The sequence below is a fragment of the Diceros bicornis genome, chromosome 18 (assembly GCF_020826845.1).
Source record: "Diceros bicornis minor isolate mBicDic1 chromosome 18, mDicBic1.mat.cur, whole genome shotgun sequence".
NCBI classification, from domain to species: domain Eukaryota; kingdom Metazoa; phylum Chordata; class Mammalia; order Perissodactyla; family Rhinocerotidae; genus Diceros; species Diceros bicornis.
Genome location: NC_080757.1, coordinates 23,711,363 through 23,726,404, shown reverse-complemented (window position 1 = coordinate 23,726,404; position 15,042 = coordinate 23,711,363). Strand labels below are relative to the sequence as shown.

Here is a 15,042-nt window from a genome sequence, read left to right as displayed (position 1 = left end):
GACTGTGAGGAGATAACCCTGTAAAGCTGTTTTATTTCTTCCAGAGGATGAGGCAAAGCAAAGGACATTTAAAAATACCAAATCTGGGCCGGCCCTGCCGCTTAGCAGTTAAGTGCACGCTCTCCACTACTGGCCAGCAGGGGGGTTTGGATCCCGGGCGCGCTCCGATGCACAGCGTCTCCGGCCATGGTGACGGCCTTCCGCATACAGCAACTAGAAGGATGTGCAACTATGACATACAACTATCTACTGGGGCTTTGGGGAAGAAAAAAAAAAATACCAAATCATATTTTTTGTGTTCTACATACTCAGGGTTTTTGTTGTTGTTATTCATTAAAAAAAAATTGGAAAATAGGAGCAGGAGCCCTCTGTGTGCTCTGCTGCTTCTTAGCACCCACCATACAACCTGTAATACCCTATTATCTGATTTATTTCATTCCTCTTCACTGTCTTCCCCTCACTGACAGGTAGATCCCTGACCTGGGGATGATCCGTCTTGTCGAACTTTCTGGCCCAGCGTTTAGGACCGAGGCCGCCCCCAGGAGGCTGGCAGGAAGGCCTGCGTGCGCGTTGGGGAACAGGCTGGAGGCGAAGGCGGGCGGGGGCGTCGTGGGAGCCCGCGCGAGTCCGCCGGGCGCGGGGCCAGGAAGGGCGGCACGGGGCCGTGCGTCGGGGACTGGCTCCGTCCGGCCCGCGCGGGTCTCCGCCCAGCCACGGGGTCGCGGGACGCGGCGCGGCCGGCAGATGGCGCTGCAGGCCGCGCCCTGGGGCCTGGGAGCCGGAAGCGGCGGCGCGGCCGAGAGGGCGGGCCCTGCGCACAGGAGACCCAGCGGGGTTCACATCCTCCGCGCCGCCGCCTCCTGCCGCCGCCCGTGCCCCCTTCAGCAAGGGGCTCCGAGGGGCGTCCGGAGAGGGCCCGGCGGAGGCCTCGCGCCCACAGGGAGCATGGGCGTGCTCAGGCCCGGGCTGTGCCCTGGCCTCACCCAGGACATGGTCCAGCTGCTGAGGAGCCGCGGGATCAGGACAGGTGACCGCGTGAGCTCTGCAGTGCGCGCCGCGCGGCGGGGCACACCGCGGGGCCGCCCCCCTGCCCTGGCATTCCCGGGCGGAGGCCTTCCCTCCTCCTCTGCCCCCACCATTCTGGAGAGGCTGGGGAGGTGGGAGTGGGGCGAGCCCCCCGGAGGAAGGGCAGGACCCCTCCCGTGTGCCAGGCTGCACGCCAGCCCTTAGCTCTGGTATTTCACGTAGGCCTCCTGAGACGGCCTTCCCCGAGGTAGAATGGTCCCCCCATTTCACAGATGAGGCAAAGCCAAGTGTGGGAAGCCCGGGCCGCCCTTCCTGCCAGTCAACCGCACGTGTTTTGGTTTCAGTGGTGGACCTGGTTTCTGCGGACCTCGAGGAGGTAGCCCAGAAGTGTGGCTTGTCTTATAAGGTGAGCTGACAGTCTCCGTGCTCCAAACCCGGGTGTCTGTGAATGCCCATCTCAGCTAAGGGAGCAAAAGTTTCCCAGACATTGATAAGGGGTGTGGGGGCGCGTATGAGACCCTAGGATACCCTTCCCTTGGCCGGTCATTACCGAGTACTCTGGGCTGCTTTGGGTTGAAGTGCCTCTGTCCCATCCGGAGTTGCCGCTGTCCCTTCTGCAGGCCCTGGTCGCGCTCAGGCGGGTGCTGCTGGCTCAGTTCTCAGCTTTCCCCTTCAATGGCGCTGATCTCTACGAGGAGCTGAAGACCTCCACTGCTATCTTGTCCACCGGCATTGAGAGGTTTGTGTGTGTACTTGGGGAAGAAGGTGAGAGGCAGGAGGACGAGGCTGCCTCCACTTCGGCTTTTGATGCTGGAGTCTAGAGAGAGCAGCGTTTTCAAGCAGTGGTGAGGGCAGTCTGGACGGGTAGTCAGGACTTCTGAGTTCTCGTACCCTGTAATGAGGTTTCTCCACCTCACACTCTCAACATTCGCCATGTGTACTTATTTGGTGTGGGGGGGAGGGGCCTGTCCTGTGTGTTGCAGGATGTTTGGCAGCATCCCTGGCCTCTGTCCACTAGATACCAAGAGCACCTCTTTCCCCTCCATGTTGTGACAGTCAAAAATGTCTCCAGACATTGTCAAATGAGGCCCCAGGGGCAAAATTGCCCCTGGTTGAGAACCACTGTCCTGTAAAACAAGATGTCAGTATTTCATTATGATTCAGCAGGTCAGAGCAGCTCTTCTCTAGCCCTGCCTCCCATTTCACTTAAGAATAGGGCAAGAGAGAACATGACAGGACCAACATTTATTGAGTGCCTGCTAAATACCAGCTGTAACTATAGGTTATATAATCTCTTCGGTGACCCTGGGAGTTAGTGATTATTAACCCCACTTGAGTTTACCCAAGAGGAGTGAGGGGCAGAGGTGGGGCTCAGGCCCTGGTACTTAACCCAGAACTTGGTTCGTTCCCCCTACGCTGCGGCAGGAGGGGACAAGAGAGCTTCCGTAAAAGAGTAGTTCCATTCTTCTGGGTTGTTGGGAGAGGGAAAGAGTTGGAAGACAATAGCCAGTTTCTCGCCAAAGAGTCTGACCTCTCTCCTGGCCTGCTTGTGCAGAATTTGATGAAGAGCTCTGCCACCGCAAAGGTCTTTGGATCGGTTTGGCCCTTCCTATTTCCATGACACGTTCTCTTGGCAGGGTTCACACAGCACGGTGCTTGCTCCCTCTGGTTGGGAGTCTGAGTCTGTTATCTGTCAAGCACTGGCTGAGGGCCTGCTGGGTGCTCCGTGTGAGGTTTGTACTGAGTGCCTACTGGGTGCCAGATACGTGCAGGTGATTCGTGTACGTATAAGGCGAGGCTCCTGCACTTAAGGGCCATGGGGCCTAGTAGGTAGAGAGAAGTATAAGCATGTGTGGAGGCAGCATCAGGGGGGTGTTAGTAATAGGAAGCTGACTTGGCCTTAGGGCTTAGGGAGCTTGTAAAACCAACATAGGCAGAGGAGGCGTTTAGGGAGCAGTCAAGTGGTAAACTGCAAGATTGCAGCTGCATGGGGTCACTGCAAGGGGTCACAGTGGTTCAGGAAGCTCTAAAGGAGGCAGGCCTTGGGCATTGAGGAGTGGATGGGCTTTCTCTGGGTGCTTACCAAGAATCGGGCCCCATACTTGCACTTCATGGTGCATTAATTCATTTGTTCTTCACAACCACCGATGAGCGCATTACGGTGAAAATCACCATTGATGAGGAGGAAACTGGGACTCGGGTGAGGTGACTTGCTCAAGATGGCACAGCTAGTAAGTGGCAGACCAGGCACTTGAAGTCATGGCTGTCGCACTGCTAAGTCCAGGGACCTAACTCGCACTTGTCTGCCTTCTTGCCTCCGTGGAGGTGGGAGGCTGTATTGTGGAAATAGAGCTATACCCTGTGGGGTAGAGGTGTGCAGGGTGGACGGGACTAGGGAGCCTTGTAGGAGAGAGGGTGGGGGTACAAGTCTGATCTAAGGCAGGTGATAGCGGGAGACGTGTTGAAGAAGACCTGTGATGTGCCATACTACCAGGTGGGATATAGGCATGAATCGAAAATAATTCACTAGATTTCTAGCCTTCCTCATTGTTCTGCGGACAGTTAATGAATGTAAGTTTAGAAAGGGAGGGGGGCAGTTCTGTAGTCAAGAATTTGGGAAATGCTCCATTAACCCAAATTGAACAGGTTTCTTTGTTGTGGGCCTTCTCAGAGCCTTTAGTGCTGATGTGCAGGACTGTAGAACATGTAGTGTACCTTGGAAGAAGCTGTATTGATTGGCGGAGCTTGGTGGTTCCTTGAAGACCAGAGCTATGGCTCTATATCTCCTTCATTTTATTTTTTTATTTATTTATTTTTTGTGTGTGAGGAAGATCAGCCCTGAGCTAACATCTGCCAATCCTCCTCTTTTTGCTGAGGAAGACTGGCCCTGGGCTAACATCTGTGCCCCTCTTCCTCCACTTTTTCACATGGGACGCCGCCACAGCATGGCTTGACAAGCGGTGCGTCGGTGTGCGCACGGGATCCAAACCCCGGGCTGCCTCAGCGGAGTGCTTGCACTTAACCGCTACGCCACCGGGCCGGCCCCTCTCCTTCGTTTTAGAGTAAGGCATTCAGGACACGTGAGGCATTCAGGCGATGTTTGAATGAATGCCTGAAAGCCAGTCCAGAGGGAAATGTGGAGGAGAAATCCCAGGAATCACTTGTATTCAAGACAAGTGGTAAAACCCAGGTGGGCTTCTGCTCCACAAGGCAGGCTGGAGTCTCTCTCCATGTTGACATGCCAAGTTAGAGGAGACTGGTAAGACGGTCCTCTAGGCCGTAGGAGATGTGGAAGATAAACATAGGTGAGAAGTCAGCTGGGAGGTGGATTTGGGAATTCTTTATGCAGAGTGATCCTCACAGCCAAGAGTGTGGTTGATTGTTGACTGGAGAGTCAAGCCCAGTGGTTTAGCCCAGGCTGCACTTTAGAATCGTCTGGGAAGCTTAAGAAATATTTATGCCTGGGCCCCGCCTTTAGAAACTCTAACTTAATTGCTCTAGGCCAGTGGTTCTCAAACTTGTCTGCACATCAGAATCACCAGGGGATCTTTAGACATTCCAAAGCCCAAGGCTCCTGCAGACCAATGAAATCCCATTCTCGGGGGTGGGACACAGGCATCAGTATTTTTTTGAAGCTCCCAGGTGACTCCAATGTGCAGACGAGTTTGGGAACTGCCGATCCTGGCCTCTTTTTCTAAAACCCCTCTGGTGATTTCATTATGCAGGCAGGATTGAGAATCACTAGTCTAGCCTCATGGTTTTCAGACTTGAGCATGCATCCCCATCACCCGGAGGCCTTGTGTAAGCTCAGATGGGGACTCCACCCCCAGAGTTTCTGATTCATTACGTGTAGGGTGCAGCCTGAGAGTGCGGTTCTAACCAGTTCCCAGGTGATGCTGATGCTGCTGGTCTGGGGACCACACCAGGAGAACCACTGCTGTAATGGCACTGGGGGTTCTCTGATCTCAGTGGAAGGAACCAGATCCAGGGGGGCAGAGGCTCCATGCTCTTCAAACAGGTGCTTATTAAACAGAAACAAGATGAACACAATTACCCCAAGAAGCCGTGGGGCTGGAGTGGTAACCAGAACGTTTTGACTGGCAGGGACCTGTGGTTATAATCATGGGGTCCCTGGTATTGAAATAGATGGGGTGCTTACTAAGGGCTGCTTGGCACATACAGAGGGGTCATGGGAGGTCCTCAAGAAACATTTCAGGGGACTGGAGGCTGTGAAGGTGATTGCAGGATAGAAAAGGGATGTGTGTGGTCAGGACTCGGAGGCATTGGTATAGGCTGTGGCATAGGAGGAGAAGCTTCAGCCTGCAGGTTGGGCAGGGCATAGGGGGTGGGTAGTGACCTGTTTCATGGTGGTTCAAGGACAGAACCTGGATTAGGAATTGGCCATGTCGTGAGTTTATCCCAAGGCTTCCACAGCCCGAGTGTTGACAATATAGGACCTAAATAGCACTGTTCTGTCACTCAGTTCTCTGGGAACATTTATTGTGTGTCTCCTGTGTTTCAGGCACGGTGCCAGCGCTAGGGATGTGATAGTGAACAAGGCCCAGTCCTTGCCCCAGGGTGCTCCCGGCCAAATGGAGAAGACAGATGAAAACAAGCAAATAGAAAATAATTACAAACTCCTAGAACTAATAAGTGAATTCAGCAAAGTTGCAGCATACAAGATCAACACACAAAAATCAATTGTATTTCTATATACTCAAAATGAACATGTGGAAACGGAAATTAAAAACCCGATACCATTTACAATTGCTCCAAAGAAAATGAAATACTTAGGTCTAAATCTAACAAAGCAGATACAGGATCTGTATGCTGAAAATTAAACATTGCTGATGAAAGAAATCAAAGACGGCCCAAGTAAATGGAGAGACATACTGTGTTCGTGGATTGGGAGACTCAACATAGTAAAGATTCAGTTCTCCATAAATTGGTCTGTAGATTGAATACAGTTCCTACCAAAATCCTGGCAAGGTGTTTTTGTAGAAATAGGCTTATTCTAATAATTATATGGAAAAGCCAATGACCTAGAATAGCTAAAGCAATTTTGAAAAAGAAGGATAAATTTGGAGGAGGCACTCTACCAAATGTTGAGTCTTACTCTATACCTATAATAATCAAGATAAGTGTGGTATTGCAAAGATAGACACACAGATCAGTGGAGTGGAAAACCCAGAAGTAGACCCACAAATAATGTCCAGCTGATTTTTGACAAAGGTGCAAAAACACTTCAGTGGAGGAGGGATATAGCCTTTTGAACAAATGGTGCTGGAGCTGTTGGACGTCAGAGGTAATAAATAAACCTAAACCTCCCACCTTATACAAAAGTCGAAAGTGGATCACAGACTTAAATGTAAAACTTAAAACTGTCAATGGGGCCGGCCCCGTGGCTTGGTGGTTGGGTGCGCGTGCTCCGCTGCTGGCAGCCCGGGTTCGGATCCCGGGCGCGCACCGACGCACCGCTTCTCCAGCCATGCTGAGGCCGCGTCCCACATACAGCAGCTGGAAGGATGTGCAACTGTGACATACAACTATCTACTGGGGCTTTGGGGGGAAAAATAAATAAATAAAATCTTTAAAAAAAAAAAAAAACTGTCAAGCTTTATAACGAAACAGGAGAAAGTCTTTGGGAACTGGGGCTAGGCAACGGGTTCTTAGACTTGACAGCAAAAGTATGATTAAAAAAAAAATTGATAAATTTTTAAAATCAAAATTAAGAACTTATACTGTGCAAGAGAATGAAAAGACAAGCTATAGAGTGGGGAAAATATTTGTAAGCAGCATATTCAACAAAGGACTTGCATCTAGAATACATAAAGAATTCTTAAAACTCAACAGCAAAACAATCCAATTAGAAAATGGGCAGAAGACATGAACAGACATTTCACCAAAGAGGACGTACAGGTGGCAAAATAATCACATGGAAGATGTTCAGCATCATTAGTGATTAGGGAAATGCAAATTAAAATCACAATGAAATATTGCTACACACCTACCAGAATGGCCAAAATAAAAAATGGTGATAACAGCAAATGCTGGTGAGGATGTGGAGAAACTGGATCACTCATACATTGCTAGTGGGAAAGGAAAATGGCATAGCCGTTCTGGAAAATAGTAGTTTCTTATAACATTGATCTGTGCTTATCTTACAACCCAGCAATTGTATTCTTGGGCATTTATTCCAGAAAAATAAAAGCTTAGGTTTACCCAAAAACCTGTACGTGAATCTTCGTAGCAGTTTTTTTCATAATTGCCCAAAACTGGAAATAGGGAACATGTCCTTCAATGGGTGAATGGTTAAACAGACTTGGTACATCCATACCGTGGAATACTACTCAGTAATAAAAAGGAACAAACTATTGATACAACACCTTGGATGGATCTCGAGGGAATGATTTGGAGTGAAAAAAAGCCAATCACAAAGGTTACATACTGTATGATTCCATGTGCATAAGATCCTTGAAATAACGTAATAGAGATGGAGAACAGATGAGTGGTTGTCAAGGGTTAGGGATTAGAGGTAGAGAGGAGGGGTGTGGCTATAAAGGCTAGCAACAAGGGAGCCTTGTAGTGATGGAAATGTTCTCTATCTTGATTGTGGTGGTTACATAAACCTACACGTGTGATAAAATGGCATAGAACTCTACACAGACACATGGAGGTAACACTGGTGAAATCTGAATAGGCTCTGTGGATTGTACTGGGTCAATCTGTGATACTGTACTGTAATACAGTACATCTTGTAGTGCAAGATGCCACCATCAGGTGAAACTAGGTGAAGGGTACACAGGACCTCCCTATACATTTTTTGGCAACTTCCTTATTTCAAAGTTAAAAAAAATGACAAATTATGAGAAATGTTATCAAGAAAACCCACAAGGGGCTGAGATGGAAAATGAAAGGATCATCTTTTGAGAGGGCGGCAAAGACCTCTGTTGGGAGGTTGGTCTTTAAGCTGAAGTGAAAGGATGAGGAGGGACCGGGAGAGCGTTTAGCCGTGCCCTCTTTCCCCAAAGGAAGCTCCACCAGGAGAAGCCTCCTGGCCAGAGATGTTCAGAATGTCTCTGGACAGAACCAGTGCTTGGAAGGAATGTCTTGCTTTTCTTCTTGGTTCCTACTCCCTCCCTTCCCTCCAATCCCTTGGGTTGATTCTTTTCCCTCCTATTCTGCCATCAGCCTGGACAAACTGCTTGATGCTGGTCTCTATACTGGAGAAGTGACTGAACTCGTAGGAGGCCCGGGTAGCGGCAAAACCCAGGTACACGTGTGGCCAGCAGCCAGGGGGATTGGGGGAGAGGGGTGCATGGCTCTGGATCCCTGGGGGGGCTTCTGCCATTGTGCTTGTGATTCAGAGCTCCGAAGAGAGAAGGTGGTCGTGAGGAGTGGGGCTTGACCTTGGCCCATTTGTGTTGCTGGGATCTGGACAAGATTTGGTGGGGAGCTCCCATTCTGGGCCCTCTCTGAGGGCTCAAGTTCACCCAATGCCCCATCTGCTCAGGTATGTCTTTGTGTGGCTGCAAATGTGGCCCATGGCCTGCAGCAGAACGTCCTATACGTTGATTCCAGTGGAGGGCTGACAGGCTCCCGCCTCCTCCAGCTACTTCAGGCCAGAACCCCAGATGAGGAGGAGCAGGTAAGGGGCAGGAGGGGTGGGTTCCTTTGAGATTCTGACACCAAAAGACCCCATTATCCTTTACATTGCAAGCACTTGGGCCATTTGGATGAATAGTTATTTCTGGCTTTGAAACTTGCTGTTTTATTAATATTTCCTGTATTCTTCAAGCCTCCCCTGTTATGACATCACCCCAGCTTGGATGCTACCCACACTGATCCTTCCAAGAAACTAATTCAGGGCTGGCAAACAGCCTGCATCCGTGTGTCTATCCAATTTCTTGCCCTTGGCAGACATTGCTAATCAGTCCTATCATTCATTCCCACTGAGCTCTGACTTGGCTTTGCACCTCAGCACCCAGGCAGCCACCACTGTGAGAACTGACCCATTAGACAAAGCCCATTTGCCATCCTGGACCTGAGTCCTTTTGTCTAGGGGCCTCTTCCTGCTCAGCCTTAACATCCCTCTTCATCTTGCTCCACCCCCTGCTCCCTCTTATCCGAAGCCCCTCCTTCTCATCCCTACCTCTTCAGGCGGGAGCTCTTCAGAGGATCCAGGTGGTACGTGCGTTTGACATCTTCCAGATGTTGGATGTGCTGCAGGACCTCCGAGGTGCTGTGGCCCAGCAGGTGAGCATGCTGTTCTACCCCTCTGCTTCACCCAGCTTGCCGGGTGCTCTCTGGATATGGGCAGATATCCTCCTACAGACTCTGGAAATGCAGATGTGCAATCTGGTGACTCCTGCTGTGTTTGCCACTCCCACGATGGGATTCCTGAGTGCTTTATTGTTTACACGCCATCTTCCCCACTAAACAGAAAGCCCCTTGAGTGCAAGGATCGTGTTATATTCATCTCTGCATGCCCCCACCGGCTCAGTTAGGATTACTTTCAGCTGCAACTAATGGAGTCTGACAGATATTTGAAGCTTGAGGACATTTAATTATCTCAAATGAGTCTGGGGGTTGGCAGGTCCACAGTATCAGGGCTCTAGGTTGGTATGTCTGATTCTCTTGCTCTTCCCCCTCACGATTGCAGAGTGGCTGCTATAGCTCTAAGGATCATGTCTTCACACATCTACATCCATATTCAGGACAGTGAAAGATAAATGCCTCTTTTTGGTACTTCTTCCCTTTTATCAAGCAAGAAAAATCTTTCTCCAGAACTCATTGGTAGACTTCCCACTTCCCCTTACATCTAACTGGCCAAAACTGAGTTATATGTGTTATGTTAGACCAGGGGTTGGGCCCACCTTCCCTGACATCACGAGATTTCTGCCCAGTACCTTAACACTTTCAGAGTCCTGTTAACAAGGAAGAGGGGTTTGGAGTGGCATTTGGGTTGGTACCCTACTATACCTGCTAGATGCTTAGACAGGATTTGGTGCTCTGATTTGCAGACTGATTTGGAAGACACCTTAGAATAGTTTAATTCATCTTAAACTTTTTCTCTCACCCCAAAGGATGACATGTTCCCATGGGCATACCCAGGATTGTATATAAAGTAAATCATTTTTACAAACTTTGGAACATATAATGGTTGAACAAATACTTGCCATAGGAGTCATAGCTGGTTATGACCCACCTGTGTGTTGAGACGTGAAGGCAGGTAGTCCTGATCTAATCCAACCCTCTCGTTTCTAGATATGAGGAGAGTGAGGGCTGGAGAAATTCAGTGAGTTGTCCACAGTCACCATATATTTTTTACTGTAGGAGCATTAGATGGTCTATGTTCTATTATTGCATAACAAGTTACCACAAACTTGGTGACTTAAAACAACACATATTTATTACCTCATAGTTTTCGTGGATCAGGAGTTTGGGCACAGCTAAGCTGGGTCCTCTGCTTAGTGTCACACTAGGCTGTAATCAAGGTGGCAGTTGAGCTGTGTTCTTATCTGGAGGCTCAACTGGGGAAGAATCTGCTTACAAGTTCACTCAGGTTGTTGGCAGAATTCATTTCCTAGCAGCTTCAGTTTCTTGTTGGCAGTTGGCCAGAGGTCACCTTCAACTCCTGGAAGCTGCCTGCTCTTCCCTGCCACGTGGCCCTTTCCAAAGGCAGTTCACAGCGTGGCCACTTGCTTCTTCAAGACGGCATGGGAGTGAGAACAAAATGCAGCACACAGTCTTATACAATGTAATGTAATCACGGAGGTGCCGTCCCATTACCTTTGCCATATAACATAGCCTCATCAAGAGAGTGACATTCCAACACCTTTGACATTAGTCAGAAGCAAGTCACAAGACTCACCCATGGTCAAGGGGAGGGGATTGTACAACCGCTTGAATACCTAGAGGTGGGGATCTGGGGACCACCTTAGGGTCTGTCTGCCACCGATGACCTGACAGCTCCATAGCTACAGGCAGTGAAAGGCTTGCTGTCGCATTTTAGCCAGAGATTTCAACCTGGTCTCCCAGAGAGAGGAAGAGCTAAGCCAATTTCAGTTTTAGCTTCTCTCTTTTCCGCCATCCTCTCTTAGACAAGCTGAGGACTGGCCAAGAGTCAGTATCTGGAAGATGAAGGAAGAAGTGCAGAAGAGACCAGATAATGCTGAATATCCAAGACTTGGCCAACATGAAGTGAAAAAAAAAAAGTTGTGGAAACAGAATCAGCAAATGACTTGGATATAAAGACTAAGGGAGAAGAGAAGGGAAGCATCAAAGACAGTTTAGGTCCAAGAAACTAGGAGGTTGCTAGTGCTCGTGTAGAGACAAAAAATTATGGTTTTAACAGATGGCTGTCTCTATATCTATATTTGGAACCATTTTAGATCTGGAAGATGAGGCCCCAGAGAAATGATCTAGAAGGAGACTGAAGTAAAGAGAAAGGCTGAACTCTTCAGCAAAAGAAGTTAGGAATTTGGGAAGTAAGCAGGAGGGGGAAAAGAAGGACCTGACAAGATGTTGGGGGGCTGGCCATAAGGAGAAAGGTGGCCACTAAGGAAATTCCTGACCAGGGGCAGCAGGACACTGGACAGGGATTTCTCAAATTTCATTGTTTTAGGGTATCTGTGGTGTACTGTGATTTAAACCCTCTCTGTCCACCCAAGTCTTCAGTAAAATCTGTTATACAGACAAAGTGGGGTGGGGAAAGAAGACTTGGCTGAAATTCCGTGATTCCTGTGCTCCTGTATTTGGGGTCGGGGGAGGTTATTTCTTACCAGTTTCTGATAGAGGAGCAAGCTTGTCCTGGAATGGGCCAGCTGGTTCATGGCACCTACTTCCCCCCAACCCCCAAGGTGAGCAGTTCTTCGGGGATTGTGAAGGTCGTGGTTGTGGACTCGGTCACCGCCGTGGTCTCCCCACTTCTAGGAGGTCAGCAGAGGGAAGGTGAGTGATGTGGCAGAGCCCAGGGTCAGGGATGTGATCTTGCCTCCCAGATCAGAGTCCAGTCTCCAGCCAGCCCAGTCCCTAATGCCCTGCTGCCTTCCCCCTCTACTTCTCCTCTAGGCCTGGCCTTGATGATGCAGCTGGCCCGAGAGCTGAAGACGCTGGCCCGGGACCTTGGCACGGCAGTGGTGGTGAGGAAGTGGGCTTGGCCAGCCGTGCTTCTCTTGTCTCTGATCCCTGAGCTTCACCAAGCGGGGAGATGAGCTTGATTTCTAGTTATAGCTCTTTATTTCTCTTAAACGGCAGCTTCTGAACTCCCAAAGTGGCCCTTTAGGAAAGGGTCATAACCCCACTTCCCTGAGTCATCTAGAGTGCTGGCCTGGGAGGGGGTCGGATCATAAGTAGCCAAGGGATCAGGAACAGTCTTGTTTTCCTTTTGGCTTTCTTTAAGTCAGGTTTATTGAGGTGTAATTCACATGCAGTAACTTTCTCCTTGTTTGTAACGGATACTGTCATATCCAGTCTTGTTACCCCACCACAGTCAAGATATAGGATACTTCTGTCCCCTCAGAAAGGTCCCCCAGCCCCAGACAACCAGTGATCTGGTTTCTGTCCCAATAGTTTTGCTTTTCCAGAGCTTCATAGAAAGGGATCTTTTTGCTTTTAAAGTAGCTTTTTCTGCTTATGGAGTAATTTTTTAGAAGTCTGCATGCTTTTCCTAGAAAGTGTAAAAAATAGTTAATTAGAAGAATCAAATTTGTAATCAATCTCCACATCCACAGAAACCATATTAATATTTTTATATATCTCCGTAGAATCTTTTTTCTCTGCATGCATACATATACTTTTAACCAACTTTCCAACTAAACTGTAACCTTGTTTAAAAAAAAAAACTTACCATCTCATTCCGTTTCCCATGTCGTTAAATAGATTCTTTAAGAATGCCAATTTTAGCAGTTACATATTATTTTGTTTAATACCTATGTCATGGGGGTCACCAAACTTTTTCTGTAAAGGGCCAGATAATAAATATTTGAGGCTTTACAGCCATGCGCTCTATGTTGCAACTACTCAACTTGGCCCGTATAGCGTGAGAGCCACCACAGACAATACCTAAACAAATGGGCATGGCTATGTTCCAGTAAAACTTGATTTTCAAAAACAATTTTGGGACCAAGTTTGGCCTACGGGCAGTAGTTTGCCTACCCCTGGTGTAACATAACGTTCTAACTGTTTCCTGATCTGGGGCCTTTAGGTTACTGGTTTTCCTCTATTTTAAATAAAAGTATAATGAATATCGTTATACCTAAATCTCTTTGCACATCTCATATTATTTCTTCAAACTCCTAAAAGTATAATTACTGAGTCAGGAATACCTGTATTTTTAATGGCTAGATACAACATTGCCAAATTTCCAGGAAGGTTATACTAATGTGTGCACCCACTGGCAGTGGAACTACATCTGTTTTCATATTCTTTTGTTCTTGTACTGGGTCTCAGGGCCTCCCTCTCCTGACTTAAGGCTGTATGTGATCCCCTGCTATGTGCTGGTCTCTGGCTTAGGCAGTGGGGATTCAGTGATGAACAAGCCACAGCCCCTGCCCTGGGGGGTCGGTGTGTGTGTGGGGAGAACCTCATCAGGAGGATACTGTGAGGCTCAAGTTGCTTACCTGTGGCTACCCTGGGCAGAGTAGAGCTGACCGACCAGATTAGGACCCCCCCCTTGTAAAACTCTCCCCAACCCCATACACACAGATGCACTACCTGACACAAAGGGCTGGTGGACATGGTCTCAGGACGCCCATCTGCTGGGTTGGGGGTGTAGTAGGCTCAAGCCCACTACTGGCTTCCTTACAGGAAAGTGCAGACAGCTCTGCTGATTGCCTGACATGTACCCCATAACCTTCTGTTGGAGTTAAGCCTGAGGCATCGTGATTTAGTGGAAGGAGCTGGGCGCAAGTCAGGAGCCCAAGGTTCTAGTTCCAGACCTGCCTTTGATGAGTTATGGAGTCTTGGGGAGGTCGTTTCTCTGTACTAGGCCTCAGTTTTCCCATCTGTAAAATGAAGCAGTAGGAACAGATGTCCTCTACACTAGCATTATGGATCTATAAATCTTTGATTCCTTCTGATGCAGGTGACCAACCACATAACCCGAGACAGGGACAGTGGGAAGCTCAAACCTGCCCTCGGACGCTCCTGGAGCTTTGTGCCCAGCACCCGGATTCTTCTGGATATCGGTGAAGGAGCAGGAACATCAGGCAGTCAGCGCACGGCACGTCTGATCAAATCTCCCCGTCTGGTGAGCTGGCCCCTGGGGGAAGCTAGTAATCAGGGCCCTTGAGGGTGGTGTCTGTGCCCACAGATCTCTTGTAGAGGAATTCTTGGATGCTAAGACCCTATAACCAAAGAGGCTACACTTGAGTTGCTTAACTCAAAAACTTACCCTTCCTTTTTGTCTTCTTCCAGCCAACAGGTTTCCAGGAGACAGTAGACATTGGGACCTGGGGAACTCCAGAGCAGAGTCCAGCATTACAGGAAGATCAGATATGACTGTGCTGTTGATTGGGAAAGGGAGAGACGTCAAGGCGCCCGACTCTCCTGTGCAGTAATACCTCCTGTTCCCTGCCACCCAGCCCTTGGGACTGCAGTAGAAGCACTCGGGCTGGGCAGAAGAGACATCTCCATTTCCTCAGCTTCTCTCTCTGTGGAAACACAGAGCTACAGGCGAGAGAAGATGCTATGGTGGATGGACTCAGGAATTCATGCTGGTGCCAAGTTTTCTTTCCTTGTTTCTACTATGTATGTTTCAGTGGGAGCCAAGTTCCCCTTGGCTTGGGGCATCTCTAAAGAGGCACACTAGTGACTAGATGACCCTGTGCATCACCATTGTACCTGTGCTCCATCCTTACACAGGGTCTGAGCCATGAAGCCTCTAGCTTGCCTTTGCTTCTCTTTGTTTTTTGCCATTGTTTTTCCATCTGTAAGATGGGGCTCCCTTTCACTTAGCTCTGTCTGTAAGTTACTGGGTGGAAAGTAACCTCGTAAATGTAAAACTCTTCTTCA

General features: G+C 48.8%; 1 protein-coding gene and 1 long non-coding RNA gene across 5 annotated transcripts; one reads left to right on the top strand and one right to left on the bottom strand.

The window, feature by feature from the left end:
• Positions 1-852: 852 nt before the first annotated feature.
• Positions 853-15,042, top strand: RAD51D (RAD51 paralog D). Of its 4 annotated transcripts, none has more exons than XM_058560386.1 (10): positions 854-1,027; positions 1,299-1,432; positions 1,647-1,765; positions 8,218-8,299; positions 8,540-8,674; positions 9,187-9,282; positions 11,889-11,979; positions 12,100-12,170; positions 14,114-14,278; positions 14,446-15,042. In XM_058560386.1, exons 1-10 carry the CDS (start codon positions 946-948, stop codon positions 14,527-14,529), a joined length of 1,059 nt encoding a protein of 352 aa, XP_058416369.1. In that variant the 5' UTR covers positions 854-945; the 3' UTR covers positions 14,530-15,042. The 4 variants fall into 4 exon arrangements, with proteins under 4 accessions (XP_058416371.1, XP_058416369.1, XP_058416373.1 ...); XM_058560387.1 differs by having other exon boundaries at positions 855-1,027; positions 1,371-1,432; XM_058560388.1 differs by lacking the exon at positions 8,540-8,674 and having other exon boundaries at positions 853-1,027.
• On the bottom strand, positions 8,653-14,535 carry LOC131417236 (uncharacterized). Its single transcript, XR_009222693.1, has 3 exons — positions 14,423-14,535; positions 10,235-12,697; positions 8,653-9,363 (listed from the first exon to the last, which is right to left on the bottom strand). It is a non-coding gene; the product is annotated as an uncharacterized LOC131417236 (long non-coding RNA).

Excerpts from the sequence above, each read along its gene's own strand:
- RAD51D (XM_058560386.1), top strand. The coding sequence starts at position 946 with ATGGGCGTGCTCAGGCCCGGGCTGTGCCCTGGCCTCACCCAGGACATG. Across the intron at positions 9,283-11,888 it reads GAGGTGCTGTGGCCCAGCAG|GTGAGCAGTTCTTCGGGGAT; the intron begins GTGAGCATGCTG and ends CCAACCCCCAAG. Across the intron at positions 14,279-14,445 it reads TGATCAAATCTCCCCGTCTG|CCAACAGGTTTCCAGGAGAC; the intron begins GTGAGCTGGCCC and ends GTCTTCTTCCAG.